Source organism: Epinephelus moara, chromosome 20 (assembly GCF_006386435.1).
Source record: "Epinephelus moara isolate mb chromosome 20, YSFRI_EMoa_1.0, whole genome shotgun sequence".
NCBI lineage: Eukaryota > Metazoa > Chordata > Actinopteri > Perciformes > Serranidae > Epinephelus > Epinephelus moara.
Genome location: NC_065525.1, coordinates 21256076 through 21275257, shown reverse-complemented (window position 1 = coordinate 21275257; position 19182 = coordinate 21256076). Strand labels below are relative to the sequence as shown.

The following is a 19182-nucleotide window of genomic DNA, read 5'->3' as shown; positions in this document are numbered from 1 at the left end:
ATAAATATATTGTCTATATATGTGTAATACATGCCATATATTCGTAGAGTATATACTTTGTATGGATGTCATTCACAGAATACCATTGAATTATCAACTTTCAGACCCTTTTGTGGAACGTTCTTATGTTATATGTAGTCTGAGTCACAGTAGTGAACTTCTTTTACCTTCTGTTACAGGTTGAGAGTGAGTTTATCTTGGAGAGTGAGCGGGAGTCCTTCATCGAGCAGGTCCGTGAAGTCATTGAAATGGCTGATGAGAAAGGAGAGGGCATGAAGGAAGGCTTTCCTCAGGTGTGTCTCTACTACACATCATCTTATTAGCCAAACGCCCATTATGACAGTTTTAATCCTCCTCTGCTGAACCTGAGAACATAACCACAAATGTTTTATCTCTCCTCAGATGAGTGATCACCAACAACAGCCTGAGCTGTCTGTTCCCATGCTGCCAGGTTAGCAAAAATACAATACTCCAGTCCAGTTATTCACTGTTATGATGTCCAACTCCCGTCTCACATCTTATATTTCTTCTGACCTTTCTGACAGGCATTTCCCCGAGCACTACAGCCCAGGTTGTGCATTCAGCAGGACGACGGTTCATAGTCAGCCCAGTGCCAGAGTCTCGTCTTAAAGAACAGTTCTTTGGCACTTCTTCTGCTAATACCTCCTTTGGAGATGAACCAGGTGAGAGAAAAGTTTGTTTTATTCCCTGTGGAATTAAACTGTTCCCCCCATTTGGTTTTGCAAAGTAATGCATTGGACTCTTCATGAAAGTAACCTCAATATTTTAGTTAAAACTATTTTTTAAAGATTATGGATGCAGAAAATTGTCAAGAGGCTGTAAGTGTTACTAGTCATCACCTGACAGAAAAAAAAAGTTTCAACCTTGGTAGGAAATATTTTCTAAAACAAATTGTAATGAAAAATGAAAACTCCAAGGTGTACCCTGGTTATGTCGTATCACACAAGTGTTCACATAAGCTAAGTTATTGTTGCTCAAAATTAGCATATTAACATTTTTATCAGTTTCTGAAGTAATTTTAATTCTCTCCTTTTTTCTAGCTCCCTCTGTGCCACTGGGCCTCTCTCTGTCTGCTCCATCTGGCACTCTCCAGCAGGCTTTCAGTAAAATGAAGCAGGCTCGTGTAGAGAGAGGTGCCACCCTTGATCCCTCTGCTACTGAGCAAGAGCCAGGCCCTGTCCCGACCAATGAGGCTGGACTCGGCCCAAACTCTAACAATATCCCGGCTCCGCAAGAAGCTGTCGCTTCCACTGCTAACACTACTTTTCCTGGTGTGCCTCTCACATCCACTGCGACATCCTCGCCACCTCCTTCAACTGGAAGGGTTTCCCCTCCACCTGCATCTCAGTCCCAAACCCCAGCTCCTGTCACCAGTGATGCCAGTCCACTTCCTCATTCATCCCATGAAACAGCACCCTCGCAGCTCCCACCAGCCGCCAACATCCCACCCACATCTTCCACCATTTCTCCTCCATCAGTGCAGACCTCCGTCCCTGCAGTACCTGGGCCTCAGTTGAGCAGTAGCTCTGTCTCTTCTGTTGCTGGTGTTACATCCAGTGGTACTGGCCCTGTCCCTGCGTCAGAGCAGCAGCCCTTTAATAGTGCTGTTTCGTCCTCTCAGCCTGTGAATTCGTCCATCCATGCACCACAGCACACAAACACCCAGTCTCAGCCTGTCCCCATTTCTGCTCAGCCCCCTCCTCCCTCCACGTTACCTAGTCAGAGCCAGGTCCAGCCACAGCCAGTGGAGTCAGAGGGAGCCGAGCTCCAGAACAAGGCCGCTGGCAGAGATGATATCCAAGCTCTAGACAAGAAGCTCCGGTCTCTCTTTAAAGATCAGAGCACGACCTCTGCATCAGTGGATCAGAACACAGGCACTTCCTCTCCTCCCACTGGCACTTCTTCCCCTCCACCTGGAGTTGCCATGGTGCCTCCATCTAACCTTCCCCTCACCTCTGGGGTGCAGAGTGTCATGGGCCCCACTACCACCCCAGGACAGGGTGTTACCCCGGCAGGACAGACACCTCCAACTAAGCCCAGGGCACAGGTTAGTGAAAACTGCAGCATCCAAGAGTAAATCCAAAAAGCTGTAATAATGTTTATGGACATGACATAAGTCTTTGTTATAATTTTTAGACTTTGCCGACTGGTTTTGATCAAGCTGCTACACCTCCCTCTGAACTTGTACCGCCATTTCCTGGACCAAATCAGGTGAGATCTATTATGTTTCTGTAATAAAACCTGCTCTACTACTTCGTAAGTCTTTGACAAACTGCTTAGATGTATGACTTAGATTGTTCCTCATACCCTGTTTGTGACTCCACAGTCACAGCAGCCCCTGGGTAATTTGGATGCCCAGTTAAGGAGAGCTCTGAGCCCAGAGACTGTTCAGGGAGGTAACAGGGTCCAGCCTCCAGCAGCAGGTTTCACTCTGGGACGTTTCCAAGTAAGTTGATTGTCTGATTACTTCAGTTTAAAACAGCTAAACTTCTTAAACCTCGTGCTAAGTTCACTAAAATTTACTCCCTCTTCTCTTTCCCAGGTGTCCGTTGCTACTGATGGTGCATCCAACAGCGTCCCAGATCCCTCAAGCATTGTCTCCTCTGCATCGCTCACGCCGTCCTCTACTTCCTCCTCCTCCTCCTCTTCTTCCTCTTCCTCCTCTTCCTCCCCCTCAAGTCCAGAAAATACCCTCCACCGGTCATCATCTCTGTCCAAAGGAGTTTGTGAAACTGACGCTCTAAATGGAGCCCCCTCTCTCTCTGCTGACCCTGCCAGTCAGCCGACCACTATTGGGCGTTTCCAAGTGTCCTCGAGCACCAGTGCCACATCTGGGCCAACCACTGGCTCTAAAGTGGGACGTTTTTCCGTCACAGGTATGTATCAGGTTCAGGTTCAGATTAAGCTTGCTTTGATAAAGTAGTGTAAAGCCCTCTTTGTACCATAGTACGATAAGAACCGTGTTAAACTGATGCTTCACACTATGTCACTAGTTATTTCACTGCTAACACTGTAACTGATGATCACAGCTATGCTTTTTCCTCTGATAAGTGGCTATGATATACACAATTTAATGCCCTCTTGAGATGTTCATATAGAAAGTGGAGGCATCTTCGCCTCTGTCCCATCCAGTATTCTTATATTTATCCTATTGGTAGTGGCTACAGTGGGAATTGCAAATTCAGTAGACCTATGTAGCCACTAAGCCTTAAAATCCATCATGTTTTAACCATATCAGAAAATAATATTGGATGTTGTCGGTAAATTTGCATTTTCTTCTTCCTGTGGACAGATTACAGATGTTTAGGGTTCATTTTCAAATCATGTGAGGTCCCCAGGTAAACCTACTCTATCTCTAACACATCAATTTCCCTCAGTGACCCCGGCTCCAGCAGGAGGCTCCAGTCCAACACATGGCTCCAGTATGCAGAACGGTCCCTCATCCTCAACGTCTGAACCTCATAACACACACACCCATTACAGTAGTGACAATGATGACGACTCTGAGACCGAGGACGAAGCTCTACAGAAAGAAATCAGCCGTCTCAGAGAAAAGTATGTCAAATGCTCATAGCCATACTTCACGCTGCCTTCATTTCATGTGAATACTGTCACTTCACAGCCCAGTAGAAATATTCTTACATGACTGTATGTTTTTCTGCCGCTCACAGACATATGATGGAGATTCAGACATTGCAGGCTCGTCAGAAACAGGAGGTAGAGGCCGTGTTTTTGCGAATGGGAAAACCTCCTCCTCCCTCTGTGTTCTCCCCTGCTGTGGCGATGGCTGGAGGTCGACGAAGGCTCAAAAGCAAAAGCCACAAATCTGCTCGTAGTAGTGGACAGCCCAGCCCTGTACACTCAGGTAAGGAGAGTGAACTAGCTTGTTTTAGTTCATGAGACAAATTTAGTACTCACTTGAGATGTCAGTACTGTCCTCAATCACTGAAGCTTGGGTTGAAATGGTACGTCTTGTGCTTGTATGTTCAGGATCCCCAGCCTCAACTCAGAGTCTTCATGTTTCAGAGTCCTCTCCAAAGCAAAGTTCAGCCTCAGCAACAGAGGCCTCAGAAACAGCAACAGAGGCATCAGAAACAGCAACAGAGGCATCACAAGTAGTTAACAGGTCATCCGTGAAGCAGCTTAGAACCTCTCCATCCATGCCCAGCCTCAGTAGCTGCTCCACAGGTATGTGCAAGCACTTCATTTTGTCACAGTGACCTCCTTGAATTGATTTATTTTCTAATTCACATCTCTATTCTTGTGTACCAGGATCAAGTGGAGCCAGCTCCACAAACGGATCAGGCCTCTGCCAGAACCACTCTTCTCTGGCCCAGGCAAGTGGACCCACTCCTTCCTCGTCTCACACGCAGAAGGGCAAGGGCACCTTTACTGATGACCTGCACCAACTGGTGGATAACTGGGCCAGGGACGCCATCAGCCTCTCCCAGTGCAAGAGAGGTCCTAAAACTGGAGCACAAGCACCACTGGGTCATGACGTAAGCACATAGTACTTTATTTGAATTTCTTTGCAGCATTTTTTGGCTGTATGGCCTCATGTGATTGATGCCTCATGATTTTTCACAATTACAGATTATCCCTCCAGCCAACATGGGCCGTAAATTCTCAGCTCCTGGCTACCTCTGCCCAACACTTCCCACGCCTTCCAACACCACGTCCACCACGTCCACTCACCTCCCCAATCCAGCCAACCCCTCTGTCCCTTTGGGGCCGCGTAAAGGCTCTCTGGGCCCAGTTGCGCAAGGGTTCGGATACGCCTCAGCCCCATACAGTGCTCCTCAGTGGGCAGGACCCACAGGCACATGCCAGGTCAACATGCTTAACCCCGCACAGCCACTAACGCAGTACCAGCCGCCTACAACAGCCTCAGTGTCCCTGCACCAAGGCTACCACATGGGAACCACATCCGCCCCCCAGAACAACCCCGGAGGGTCCAACCTGAGGCCTACGTAGCCCAGTTGTTGCCCTGGTCCACGCTGAGACGGAGGGCCACACAGGGCAGACAGTCACTGAACGAGAACCACTAGCTCTCTGTGCAGTTTGCTGGTTAGCTGGCTGGATATTGTGCTTTTTATTTCAACTTTTATTATTACATGTTTCTTTCTGTAATAAAGTTGACCTGTGTGGTTCGAGTCCTCTCGGGCGGAACGAAATCTGCCTGGCAAATTGGAGGGAGAGTGCAATACATATCCACGGCACAAGAGTCTCACACTTGGCCTGCCATCAGCTGTGGAACTGAGCTGTGACGAGTCGGTTGGTCGTGTCTGGTGACGTAATGACCCAAAAGCGTAACCAACAGCAGCCAAAGATGTCTTTGAGAGCAGACGTTGCAATGTTGTCATTCCTTTTGGAGAGGAGAAGGTAGGAAGGATTCTGGTTCACATCCTTACTGGTCCTGACTTTAAGCCAAGCTGGGACTGATGACATATTACCACATAGACATACGTGCGCACAACTGACTAAACATTAAGCTGGTGGAGTGACTTGGGATAGAAGGTTGTTTCAGAGAGCAAGGAGGGAGTGTACAGAAAGTGGGAGATAGGAGTGGGACGATTAGTTTGTCCCAGATGGAATAGCAAAGTGTGATTGGTTGAGTTGGGAGAAGAAAGACATAGTAAGTTAGGCAGGAGTGTAACAGATAGAGTTTGGGTATGAACACATCCCAGTGGCTACCTATTGAGTAAAATGCAATAATGGCAAAGAGTAGATAAACTGTCCCTTGTAACTGTGGCCTTAATCCCAGAACACGTTCAAACATTGACTTTGTACATAGATATTTCTTCACTGGGTTATGATTCCATGTCTCGCATATTTATGTCCCTGTGAGAGTGTATTGACTTTGTGATTTGAGTTGTCCATCCATACAGATTTATTATTATACTGAGTTGTTTTTCACGTCTGATTCGCAAGTCAGTGGATCTGCCACATTTAAAAAAAGCATTGTCCTGGTGTTGACCACCACTCGCAGTGTGAAACTTAAGAGGTGATGCTGCTGTAAATCACAATCTGGTTGAGGGTGTTAGCAGGGTGTTTGTTTTTTTTTGTTTTGTTTTTTACACAAGGATGAAAAAAGAATCCCAATTTCACTTAGTTCTGATATAAGCAGGTCAAATTTGCTCATCATATCACAGAAACAGGACAAATTTTGGTTTATTGCATTAGTATTTGTGGGAGGTTTCAGTCTCCACTTCTCCCAGTTGTTTACACAGACGGTGCACAGACGAACAGGTCGTTGGTGAAGTCACATTAAAATATCTCCGCTCATAACATTTAGCCATCACCTCTCGAATTACAAGTGTCTGGGGTTCTCTCTTCCTGTGGTCTGTTTTGTATGCGTATATTTAATAAAACAAATGTTCTTTATGGACCTGTATTCAGCCATCAGATTTTGATGTTGTTTCACTGTAATTATTATTAAAGGTTGTTAAACAACATGTAGTTAAAGGAATATAAAAAGTGCAATTGCAGGGTTGTTGTCGTTGGTATCCTACCCACCACGCAGGAGAGGTCCTGTGGTTTATTAAGCTCTTCTCTCTATGACTGCCCTGCCCCCCCGCCCCCCCCACACCCCCTTTTTTTTCTATTTTATTGTACATATGTTAATGTGAGTTAAATGCTTTCATGTATTGCTCCGTCACTAGAGTATGCTTGTGGTGACCCACTCTACATGCACACGCACTCTAACCTGTAAACATGAGGAACACTTTAGTGCCTTGCATCCTCACTAATGACAAGTTCCAGACTCATCTCGTCCCGTCGCTGTGACTGTACTGCAGAAAAAAACAGTTAGCTTAAACCTGTACATGATGTAAAAAACACACAACAGGTGGCTTCATGACTGACACACACACACACACATACACACACACACACAGAGGATGTAACACTGACAACATCAGACGAGACACCGCACGGGGCTTCAGAACAAAGAGCACACTAGTAATGTGGAAGCGTTTCTGTTCTCTCTACAGTTCCATTTGTGTCGGTTGCGTAATCAGCTGTGTTTATATATTTGGCTCACACGTACATGGATTTGGCTGACATTTGTTTTTGTGGATTGATCATTAAACTGTTTTCAGACGCACTTGTTCAGGCAGCAAGTGAGCTGTGTAAAGGTTTAAACGTTGTCACGCTGGTTTAACTTTTGTCTCAGCACCTCACACGAGTGCCATGCCGTCATTGTGGCTCTTTCGCCTGCTCGTAGATTGGATGAATAGTTAAACTTCTCTAGAGAAAAAATAAGTTACTGCAATGCAGAATATGCAATGTTTAAAGTTTTAAAGGGACTGAGGGGTAATGGAAACATTTGCATGCTGATGAGGGTTGTTACTGACTTTAATGTTTTTGATATTGGACTATTAGATCTTTTTTTTTATTATTATCATTATTATTATTTGCCTTTCTGAGTGATCACAAGGTGTTGATCTGTTCATTGCCATTTACCAATATCACAGGCACAACTTCAATATCAGACTATCAGCGTATGATTTCTGCATGCCGGCTTCACTGGTGTTTAATCTTACAACCAACTCACATCTGGCTCCTGTACAGCACAAGCTCACAGCAAAGCTTTTAAAGTCCATATGCTCTTATCATCATTAATTATTATCACACACCTCTACAGTTCTGTTTGAGGCTACTGACACGCAATTCTATCTGTTGAGCTCTAATTTCTGATCCCTCCTTACTGACCTCCTGTGATTCAGTGTCTGTTTTGTGTATGTTTTTCACATTGTACAAAATGTAAAAACAAATAAAAATAATATCAATCGAAGCAACTTGTCATGTTTATTGGAGTCATATTTTTTTACTTTAGGACCAGATTGTGCTATTTTATTTCACTAATTTGTCATTAACAATCCTGCGATGTTTTTTTAATCTATGTAAATACTTAAAGGCCAGGGTGCAGGATGTAGGGGGATATACTGACAGAAATGAAATACTGGTATGTTTTCTTTAGTGTGTAATCACGTAAAAATAAGAATAGTGTTTTCGTTACCTTACAGTGAGCTGTTTATATCTATCTAAGGAGTGGGTCCTCATCCACAGAGATTGCTATGTTTCTACAGTAGCCCAGAACGGACAAACCAAACCAAACAAACACCACTCACCTCCCTAATCCAGCCAACCCCTCTGTCCCTCTGGGGCCGCGTAAAGGCTCTCTGAGCCCAGTTGCGCAAGGGTTCGGATACGCCTCAGCCCTGTACAGTGGTCCTCAGTGAGCAGGACCCACAGGCACATGCCAGGTCAACATGCTTAACCCCGCACAGCCACTAACGCAGTACCAGCCACCTACCAGAGCCTCAGTGTCCCTGCACCAAGGCTACCACATGGGAACCACATCTGCCCCCCAGAACAACCGCGGAGGGTCCAACCTGAGGCCTACGTAGCCCAGTTGTAGCCCTGGTCCACGCTGAGACGGATGGCCACACAGGGCGGACAGTCGTTGAACAAGAACCACTAGCGCTCTGTGCAGGCACATGCCAGGACAGACAAACCAAACATTGGATCTAGATAGGGCCATTGCAAAAAACAAAAAAACAGGTTGTTGTTTTTTAAATTAAATTGCTTTATTCTGTGTTTTTACCAGTTTAAATCACCAGGTCCATTTGTTTTGGAGAAGATGAGACCTCTGCAGATAACTTCATTCCCAATAAAAACCTCCTGAACGTCTGGATCTTAAGTTATCGAAGTAAAAGTGAGCACACATTAGCATGTGCTAAGCTGGCGGCCCATTTCAAAAAAGCAGAACAGCGTCAGAGAAACACTGATGTGTGACATATAACTGCTTCATTCTGGGTTTTTACTGGTTTTAATCTCGTTTGTTTTTGAGAGGAAGAGACCTCTGCAGATAATTTGGTTTATGGTGAAAACCTCCTCAACAATGAACACAGAAGGAATCCTAACTGGGAGAAGTTTCAGCTTGTCGCAATCTGCAGTCCTCACCACTAGATGCCACTAAATCCCCCTAAATCTGACACACTGCTTCTTTAAGAATTTTCATATTTTATTTCAAGGCTTTACAACATATGTATGATAAACTTAGCAACAATCAAATAAAATTTAGGGCGAAAAAAACATCCCTCGAGTTATTTATTAAGGGTTAGTTATGGGGTGTGAGACGGGTCGGCAGTTTGGTGCGGCCTCTGCAATGATGCAGGCACTACGCTGGATCGTTGTGGTGAAGAGAGAGCTGAGCCTGAAGGCAAGGCTTTCGATTTACTGGTCCATCTACATCCCAACCCTCACCTATGGTCATGAACTATGGGTAGTGAAATGGGGTGTCTGGGCTCAGCCTTAGAGATAGGGTAAGGAGCTCGGACCTCAAGAGGGAGCTCGGAGAAGAGCCGCTGCTCCTTCACGTTGAAAGGGGTCAGCTGAGGTGGTTCGGGCATCTGACTAGGATGCCTCCTGGGTGCCTCCTGTTGGAAGTGTTTCAGGCTTGTCCCACTGGTAGGAGGCCCAGGGGCAGACCCAGAACATGCAGGAGGGATTACATATCTCATCTGGCCTGGGAACGCCTCAGGGTCCCCCAGGAGGAGCTGGAAAGTGTTGCTAGGGAGAGGGATGTCTGGGGTGCTTTGCTTGGCCTGCTGCCCCCGCAACCCGGCCCCGGAGTGATGAAAATGGATGGATGGTTTCTATCTATAAATATAAGCAAACTTCAGCTGACTTCTGTGGTTATGTTTTTATTTTTTACAAATCCAGACATAACATCTCTCCAAACATCAGAAATAGCAGCAATTCATTGCAAAAAAAAGTTAATCAGTGTAAACACTGACATAAATATAAAAAATATAAAAGTAAAATAAATTTTGTAATGCATAAAGGAAACTGTGGAACAGCAACATTAAATCTCAGGTGTCCAGTCGCCGTTTCTTCATGTACTGTCCTTGTCTGTATGGACTGTAGGCTTCACCTGGAAGGATGAAAACGTAGATTTTAGACCACCAAATCCAGCCAACAGTTCACTAACATCTCCCTCATGAAACCTCACCTGGTCTCGCCTGATAGTGGGTCTGATGTTGAGGTCTGTACTGAGCACGGTCGTGTCCTCCACTGTGCGAATGGGCGTCATCTGGGGGTCTGCCCGGGACTCTCTGAGGGGTCTTACTGCGCGTCTGCATGTGGTGATTCCCAGGCGTGCTGGGCCTGAACGCTCTGGAGTTTGGGTCGCCTGCGGGATCATCTGACACCTCGATCCCATCGAGGGTGAAATCCCAGAGCTCCAGATCATCTGCAGAAAAGGACAAACTGTTTGTACTGCGTGAAGCTGGCTGGTTGTCTAAGTATGCTGAGCCCTCTGGTGGTGGCTCACAGCACCTTCTAAATGGTCGTCCCTGCTGCTACATTTCTTGTTTCCATCTGAGGAGCCGTCACTGTACGCAGGCACACCTTCATGACCTGGAGGAAAAGAAACATCTTTATCAAAAACACGACCACCAGAGAAAAAAAAAAACACATACTCCTAATAGTTAAGAATAAAAAGACACAATGTCATAATGTTTCAGATTCAATGTTACATCTGGCCTGCACAGAATATTTTTCCCTATTTTAATTTTTCAGTCTTTCATTCACAACTTTTCAACAATTTTAAAGTTTCATGAGCATATTTTTTTTGTGGAATTAAATGTGACAGTTTCCATTGGCAAGCAAAAACATGTTGAAGTTTACTCCAATGGGAAAAAACACTAGTTTTTTTGCAGAATATTTGAGCTGTAGTAAAAAAAACTCCTGTCCAGTGCAGGGTAATTTGGGTTTGAGGCCACTGCTTTAAACAGAATTAAATCACTTATGACAAATAAAACCTTTACCTCCACTGGACCCTCGTCCAACAGCGACCTCTTGGTCCTCAGACTTGGTTTGATCTGCGTTCTGCTGCATCTTCTTGGCCTCCATCTCTCTCCTGAACTTCTGTTGAAGCTGCTGCTGTCGGAGCTTTCTCAGCTGTTTGGGGTCTGTGTGAGCGTCAGAGCCGACAGCATCCAGCGAGTCCATGACAGGTCTGAGAAGGAGAGATGGAGGAAACAGACTGCAGATGATGCACAAGAGATGATGTGTCAGTGCCATTAAAAACAGAAACTAGACCTGCTGTTGTTCACCTGGAGTCCATGGTCTCACTCCTCCTGTCAGCAGGGACAGCTGCATTAGGGGTATGAACATCTGGATAGTTCTGGTTGTGGTTGAGGACTCTGGGCTCCAGGGGCGCCCTCACAGGACCCACTGCAGATGCAAGCTTTTCCTGCTGGACCAGACTGGAGATCCGGGCCTTCTCTATTAAGGGCTCACCCTCTGAGCGCTTAGTCTGGGCTGGATCTAGAGGAGAAGGAGTCTTTGTGTAGAGGACAAGATTCAGCATCCAAAGACTTTCTGAATGAAAATAAAAACATAAATTGCTGAAAGTTTATATCAGACCTGTTTGGGGATCTTGTTAATGGCTAGGAGGTATTCTTTATCCATGATGCAGTTTCCAAGAGCATTACCGAAGCATCTAAACAAGAACCCACCCAAAAAAAAACAAATCTCAGCAAAACCATCATCAGTCTTCTTATGACAAAACATATCTAAGAAAGATTTTATGTTTCAAATATTTTTTCCCCCAGATTTCAGACTGAGAAGACACAAAAATGTAAATTCCAGTACTTGAGTGCTCTCTTCATGCCATCAGTCACAGCTTCCTTTCTCGCCTTCTCCAGCGACAGAGCTTTAGACTTCAGCCCTTCACTGACCCCATAACCTACATCCTCATGATACGACCCGTCCTGGAGGAAAAATACATGTTACACACAGACTCATGTGGACAACGCACAGGAAAGAACACATTATGTGAGATTCAACTCTAATCATCTTGATCAGGTGAAAATTATAATCAATATAGTGGTTATCTAACCTTCAGCTGCACTTTGATAAACGCACTGACTCCGACATAAAACTTCCCGTTGATGATGTCTACAAAGTCTGAAAATACAAGTGCTGTGTTAGTCTGATTGTGTGAGAAGAATATAAGATAATAATATATTCAAGGTGCAAGGGCCACTCTCTCCTCTGGCTTCTCCACCCCACAGGCCCTAGTGCAACCACACTGCCTGCACTGTCTATATTTACGCCCCTGGTACTGATAGTAAAAAGAAAAAGTTTGCAATTCAGAGCACAGCTTGTGAGTCTTACCGACGTTCTGCTGAGAGATGGAGTGCGACCATCCGTTGTATCCGAACATCTCATTGGCCAGACTGATAACACGATGCCCTTCAATATAGCACACCTGGAAGAGTCCATTCAAGAGCTGATATGAGGTGGAAGCAGAGTTATATCTAAGTGGTTTTATGATAAACTGTTTGGTCAAACTGGAGAACAGGTTACATTTCCTCCATACTGAAAAAATATTCGGATTGTTCCACTTGAGAAAACACTACCTTGTTTGAAAATATAAAATTATCAGTAGAAATGCAACTTTTTGTACAATTCAGTTAAAACTGGCTTCAGGGCTGTACAGAAAACAAAGACAGAGAGATAAACAAAGACTTGCCCTCTGTCCTCCTCCAGCCATCCTGGTGCTGATGAACTCTGGTCCCAGCTTCTGTTTCAGAGCTTTGTGCACTGCCTGGTGCTCCTCAGCTGTGTAGGTACACTGACAACACAGTCCCGTCAGACAAACAAAACGCACACACACGACAACAAGGCCACAAAGTTAGTTTTCATCTATACAGCTGATGTTATATAGTTATACAGTGTATTCATGTACATATATAATATTGTTAGAATAATTTTGAGCAGTGTGTAATAACAAATAGTGTTAGTCTCTTCAGTACCAGTACAAGCTTATTTTGTGCAAATCCACCGAGCTTTATTTTAAAATCCTCTGGACAAAACATATGTATGTATATATCTATCTATTTCTTGTCTCTTTCCACTATAACGTTATTGGACTGTGGGGGACAGAAGCCTATCCCAGCATGCACTGGGTAAAACACTGAAAACATCCTGAAGGCGTTATCAGTGCATTATCTCTCTCTCTCAGATTTACGTGTACATCAGGGTGTGCAATCCATAAGAAAAACGTGTAAACATGATAACATCCAGACTGGGAAAAGAAACAGACACACAAACAAACACCTCCACTGTAACAGAGACTACTACACTTCCCTCACTGATAACAGCTGGTGCAGCTGAACGGTAACTACTGGATAATAAATCCTGCGCACCTGAACCTCATTTGAATGAATTAGTCTGTGATGAGAATTACAGGAGGTGGTGTGTTAGTGTGTTGTTACTGTGAGCTCCTAATGTGAACACCTACCTGTCCGAAGCACCTGGGTGCAGAGCTGCTCCTCTGCTCAGTGTTACTGGACATGGCTGCAGAGCTGCCCTACTGTCACTAAAATAAACAGTCAGGTAATAGTTAAAGAAGCTAAATAACAACTGCTGTCAGCTCCTCTAACAGCATAATTATCCATGAGGGTAACGTCCTGAAATGAGCCCAGGGCTGGCTGAGGAGTTAAGCTAACATTAAAGGTCTGTCTGTCCCAACTGAGTCAAACTAACAACTAGCGTTAGCTTAATGTTGCCTTCAGTTAGCATGCTAATACTATGCTAGCCATGGCCGTTGTAAGTTAGCTAGCTCGTTCATATAAACTCACCAGGTAAAATTCCTTTAAAGTGATGTTACTGTGTGCTAAATGAGCTAGTCGGAGTTAACAGGAATAACTTGGTACATATGAGCTGAACAGGGTGAACATTTGAACTTCCCGCTCGGACAGCCGAGTTTATGCTGCCTTCATGACCACTCGGAAAATCAACAACCGACCGTTTATTACTCTTCTTTGCGTCTTTTGGCGGATTGCAACTTGTAGGTGCATACCGCCACCTACCGTATAGGAGTACGCAACACAGGATATGGTTGACATTGAATAGAAATGAAGGTCCAATAAAACTGGGGGAAAACTATATTCTATTAAACACTCCAGTGTTTGTTAGGAAATCAAATACTCTTTTCTGAGTTTCCCACACCTTATTTATCTCCATTTGTTCACAGTATCCCTTCTAAAGTCCATTCTCATCCTCCCCAGCCAGCATTTGTATGTGAGGCCCTTGTGGGTAGTAAATGGGCTGAAAATGGGCCCTACATGGGACTGTCCACGGCTTCCATATTATTTGTTCACATGGGTTGGTTTACCCAAGTGGGTCCTAGATAAGGTGCCCATTTTGGACCCATACCCACTACCCAGGCAGCCCTAGCATGACCCATATGGGCAAATGTAATGGGGCCAATATGGTATAGGTGGACAATCCAATATAGGGTCCATCTTTCAGTCCATTTACAAATGCTGGCTGGGTCTTGTTGTAATCTCACCCTTTCTTCATTATATTTGACACAATGCTTTAAAGGGGAGCTATGCACATTTTCAAAATTCATACATGTTATTTCTATGGTCTAAGACAGTCCAAAATAATGTCTTCTTTGAGTGGGTCATCAGTGGCGATAAATTACCTGAAGTCCATACACTGTGAACGTTTAGAGTGATGCTGTTTTATTAGACTCGGTAAAAGTAGCATTTTCTTGACAGACTGACGATTGGTCTGAAATTTGAAAGGTTTTGAACTAAACTAACTAAAGTTAGCCCACAATGTGGATGCATTATTTGGCAGTGGTATGTTTTTTCCTGCCGAGAATTGCGTCCCCTCCTTTCTCACACCATGTATGTGATACATATATGAAGTTCACACTGCCCAGCCCAAAATATCCTAAGGTGTCTGAAAAGGAGCGTCATAGGTAGAGGCATTATTTGACAATACCTAATTCATACCTGTTGGGTTTTGCATTCTGTCCGCCAAGATGACTGTTACATGAATGAAATTCACACTGTACAGCCCAACATGTGAGCTAATAAAAGTATAGGACTCCTATAGGTCTCTAGGGACTAAGTTAAGGGGGTGGATATGTTACTTGGCAAAACGTGCTGGGATTTGCATCTGTTCGTTTCTCACCATCAGATGAGTGTAACATGTATAAAGCCAAAACAGTCTGAAATATTTGCTGATAAAACCATTTGACCCCCGAGACAAATATAATTGCTTCAGCGCTGGAGTTTTTACCTGCACAGAAATGCAGTTCACAGTATCATTAATTAACATTAACTACATTTATTTTCTCTGAAAATAAGCCCATATTACAAACTGTTCTGTACTGTACATTATACAGACCTGAAGTTTTCCTGATTTAGTGTAAACACAGTGTGTGTGAATTATGTACTGAGCAGTGAGAATTATTATCAGCCCTGGCTTTGTTGGCAGACACTTGAACCTTAGGGGTTGTCATTTCACTCAGTGATAAAAAGGGGGGCCCTTATGGAAAAACGTGAGGGCCCACTGCCTTAATGGAGCCATCTGCACATGCATAATGGCAAACAGAAACTAGAAAGAGTGGAACAAAACACTTCCATATGTACTCAACTAAATATTCAGCTTGACAGGCTTGTTGTTTCTGTTTGACTCTGCTCTGACTCCACGGTAAAGCAGTTACTGATTTTAGCAAACAGCTGGTGATCCAACATTATTTCTGAATGTAATATCTGAATTTGAAGCTAAGGACGTTTTGAACATAGTCCCTGAATCTTTCCATTCCTAAGTAAGTCATGTCTGCCATCCAGTGTTAGGAGGAGGAAGTGACTACAATCTTTTTTTCTTTTTTTTTCTTTTTATTTATTCATTTACTTTCAAACGTGTATACGTCTTGATGTATGTTTATTTTGCTGAGTGGAAGAGTAGCTACTAACTTAGTGGCAGCTAATGGGGATCCAAATGAAGAATAACGAATAATATACTGTATATAATTCTGTCACCTGCTCGCTGTAAACCTAACATGAGAAATATGAAGGTTTGGCAGTTTGGGGTGGAAGAGAGGGGCTTTTCTCCCAGGGACCTGACCTGACCTTAGCAGGACTCCGTTGACTTTCACATGAGATTGACACAGGGGATATTAAACCCATTAAGATTGAAGATGCACCTATAAAGGGCTGTTCTTAACCCTCAGAAAGAAATGACAACTTAAAGCAAATTCTTGCCAGTGGGTTGAAAAGTCAGACCATCCAAGTGTAACTTGTTTTTCCACACAACTGGTTTGATAAGCCCACACCGCCACCCCCTCATCCCTCCCCACTGATTCCTGTCTGCACTCAGGGTCAGTGAAGAGGATGTGTGTCCGCTCTTTTTACAAACAGAAAACTAGAGAAATGCACTAAATGGAGTGAAGAGCTCAGCCAGGTGGCCACTGGAGTTGATCACAGCCACTCTAGACAATACACGTGGTGCAGCTGCGTCCCGTGGAATTGTCCTGTCTGCATCCCTCACAGTCAAGGTGGCGGCAAATATATCAAAATGTTTTTTGAATCTCGTATCATGCCTGACTTAAGTGGACCACAACATATCAGGTTTGGAATTGATCTTCAGTTGCTCCTGTCCAAAATGAGACCAAACTTGGGTATGGATATCTCTCTGGGGGTGAAAAATGAAGCCAACACAGAAGTGCAAAAAACAGTAGACCTTTGAATGGCCATTTGAGGCAGGTCCAGATACAAGTCAATCCCCACAGACCCGCATGTTAAATGGCCCAACTTTACAGCAGAAATAAACATGTTTACAACCTGATACAAAAATGGCATTGGACGCTATGGTTAATTTCCCTGGTCATAACAACTGTACTGCTGCCGTTACCACAGGGACAGTGTCAGTTAAATAATGATGATGATGTCGCTATTTTAGTGTGTTTTCAGTTTATGAAATGTAATTGTAACATTTTGTTTTCGAGGTTTTATGCCCTTTTTCTGCAAGCACAAAAAAAACCTTGCATTACCACAGTAAACCATAGACTGTGTACCAGCCAACCAAGCTAGCAGCTAGCGTTAGGGTTAGCTCCGTCACATAGACTGTATGATAAAGATGGAGGACATGACAGCTCCCTAAAAGTGAAGCCAGACATCTCAATCGCCCCCTGGTGGTTGGCTGCAGTATAGGTCATAAACCCCGCCCCCTCAATGTTAGTGGATGACACATGGGTCAAACTAAAAACTCAAAATACATGCCAAATTAATTTTTCCCAAAGATGGTTTGTCATTTTAGGTAGTTCTTATCCCGATAGTGTACGTTCAAGTGTTTGTTTTTCTGATAGGTTTGGATATAAGTAGTTATGTGGCGCTAGAAAAAGGAGGTTTTATGTCATGATTGACAGCTGTGTGTGCTAAGTGGAGATGTGTTGTCCATCTTTATATACAGTCTATGCTTCACCCTCTTGTCCAAAAATGGTCACTTCTGGCTCTAAAAAAAAAAACAAGGCCAAAATCTTAAACTCAAGACTTCAAAATGGAAGTCCACAAACCAATGGGTGACATCACAATGGCTGCGTCATATTTTCTTTGATACATTTTAAGTTTATTTCTCTCACTATAATGTCATTTAATGTCTGGGTGGGTATACTCGATGCAATGAAGAGGAAAGCCACCTTTTTATTTTGTCAAAGAAGTGAAGTTGCCCTAGTAGCTACTTCTTCAGGAAACACATTCATGTGATTCAGATGTAAAGATATGAAAGTGGCAATGGGGAACTGGAAATCACTGTAGTTATGGTCAGTGGTGTCGTGGTAGTTGATGAGGAGGAAGTGGATATACTTTCCTCTGTATTCCAATGGCTTTTTGTTTTGTCTAATAGGTTGGTGTACTGTAAATGGATAAAAACAGAGGTGGGTATATACCATATGTCTGTATACCCTCCACTACACTTCTGGTAATGGTACCAGCCAGTCTGCTGGAGTCTTTACCTGCATAGATTTGAAGAGAATATTCTCGAGGCGGTTCCTTGAAATGATGGCTGACGGATTACAACCACACTTAAAGAAAAATTCATTCTTTCATTGTGTGTAATAGTTACAGTCACAACTCTCATTTCTTTAACAAAGTGCTTTTTGACAGATAATTTCTAAACTAAATGAGCTCTTATATAAATAATCAGACTATTATTTTTTATTTCATGTAATGAATGTGCTGATGATGGAATGCAGGAGTTTCCTCTTAAAAATTTCCATGGTTTTCCAAGAAATAATCTTATTTTAAAACTATGTTCTGATCATTCCTTGACACATTGCACCTTTTTTAGTTTGTGGAGGAAAAAATACAGTCCATGAGGTGGACTTGCAATTCTATTCAAAGATAGATTATGCAAAATGAAGCCTGTTTTCAATCTCTGAAGGCTAGACACAGAAATGTACGAGGCGGACTGAAGTGGACATCACATTTGTTCAGTGAAGATATTTGCCAAACAGCTGACATAGGCTACATTGCTCTCCATAATCTTACTTGGGAGTGCTGTAAAGTCGTGATACTGTGCTTTTAATTGTGTTATTTTGATTTTGGGGAATAACTGTAGAGAGACTGCTGACTTTTGACTTTGAAAGAAGCCCAAGCAGGCCTCTCTTGTCTTGTCTCTACACGTCCTCACTCTGAATAAATTGTGCTATTAATTATCTGTAGGCTGTGGAAAGAAACTGACTCTAGGGTAAAAGAATCTTCCTGTTTTTGTCTGTTTGGATCACACAGCGTGTTAATGTGCACCTCTTTGATCCATTGCATGCACAGATTAACTTTCACAACCTGCATATGATATGATGTGTTTTGCAGAGCTGTGTGTGCATGCTGCAAGGATGCAGTTCTCATTTACTAAGGAGATAAATGTGTTGCATGCCTCAGCGTGATTTTTTATACCAGTGAAGTTTCTCACGAGACCCAGTTATTTACATCACGACCCGTGGAAATAGGGGATTATCTGCCAAATACCCGCGCCTGCTTTGACAGATGGCGAGACACCCACTGTGTTAAACGGCATAGATTGGGGTCAGCGCTGGATACTTTGCGTTTGCTACCTCCCACTCTGTTTATACAGCCATATGCGTGCGGGAGGAGGCCAAAGCAACGTGGCACAGGCAGGCCTTTCTCCAGGGTGTGCACACCTGTGTTGTGCTATAAAGGATCTGTATGTGTGGGTTGCTATGTGCAGGATTGTGTGTTAGGAGTGAAGGTGCGCGTTTTAATACTGGATGAATGAAGTGTACATTTTGTCCAGAGCCTGATAACCTCGCGCTGCTGTGCCTTCCTC

At 43.7% G+C, this 19182-nt stretch overlaps 2 protein-coding genes across 5 annotated transcripts in view; one reads left to right on the top strand and one right to left on the bottom strand.

Moving 5' to 3' along the window:
• LOC126407645 (serine/threonine-protein kinase WNK1-like) overlaps nt 1-7811 on the top strand; it is a 30789-nt gene extending 22978 nt beyond the window's left edge. For all 4 annotated transcript variants that reach the window (XM_050072726.1, XM_050072723.1, XM_050072725.1 and 1 more), the window contains 12 exons: nt 180-293; nt 403-451; nt 546-683; nt 1062-2068; nt 2158-2232; nt 2348-2467; nt 2564-2897; nt 3399-3576; nt 3693-3886; nt 4012-4209; nt 4294-4520; nt 4615-7811. In XM_050072726.1, the coding sequence (XP_049928683.1) occupies nt 180-293; nt 403-451; nt 546-683; nt 1062-2068; nt 2158-2232; nt 2348-2467; nt 2564-2897; nt 3399-3576; nt 3693-3886; nt 4012-4209; nt 4294-4520; nt 4615-4995 (3015 nt within the window). In that variant the 3' untranslated portion in view covers nt 4996-7811. The remainder of the gene's footprint in view (nt 1-179; nt 294-402; nt 452-545; nt 684-1061; nt 2069-2157; nt 2233-2347; nt 2468-2563; nt 2898-3398; nt 3577-3692; nt 3887-4011; nt 4210-4293; nt 4521-4614) is intronic.
• Nucleotides 7812-9700: 1889 nt separating this feature from the next.
• Nucleotides 9701-13833, bottom strand: rad52 (RAD52 homolog, DNA repair protein). The gene is made up of 12 exons (XM_050072749.1): nt 13680-13833; nt 13340-13417; nt 12569-12670; nt 12211-12304; nt 11933-12000; nt 11686-11804; nt 11458-11533; nt 11145-11374; nt 10857-11047; nt 10366-10446; nt 10040-10279; nt 9701-9961 (listed from the first exon to the last, which is right to left on the bottom strand). The coding sequence occupies exons 2-12, from the start codon at nt 13391-13393 to the stop codon at nt 9900-9902; spliced, it is 1317 nt and encodes a 438-aa protein (XP_049928706.1). The 5' UTR covers nt 13394-13417; nt 13680-13833; the 3' UTR covers nt 9701-9899.
• Nucleotides 13834-19182: the final 5349 nt, after the last annotated feature.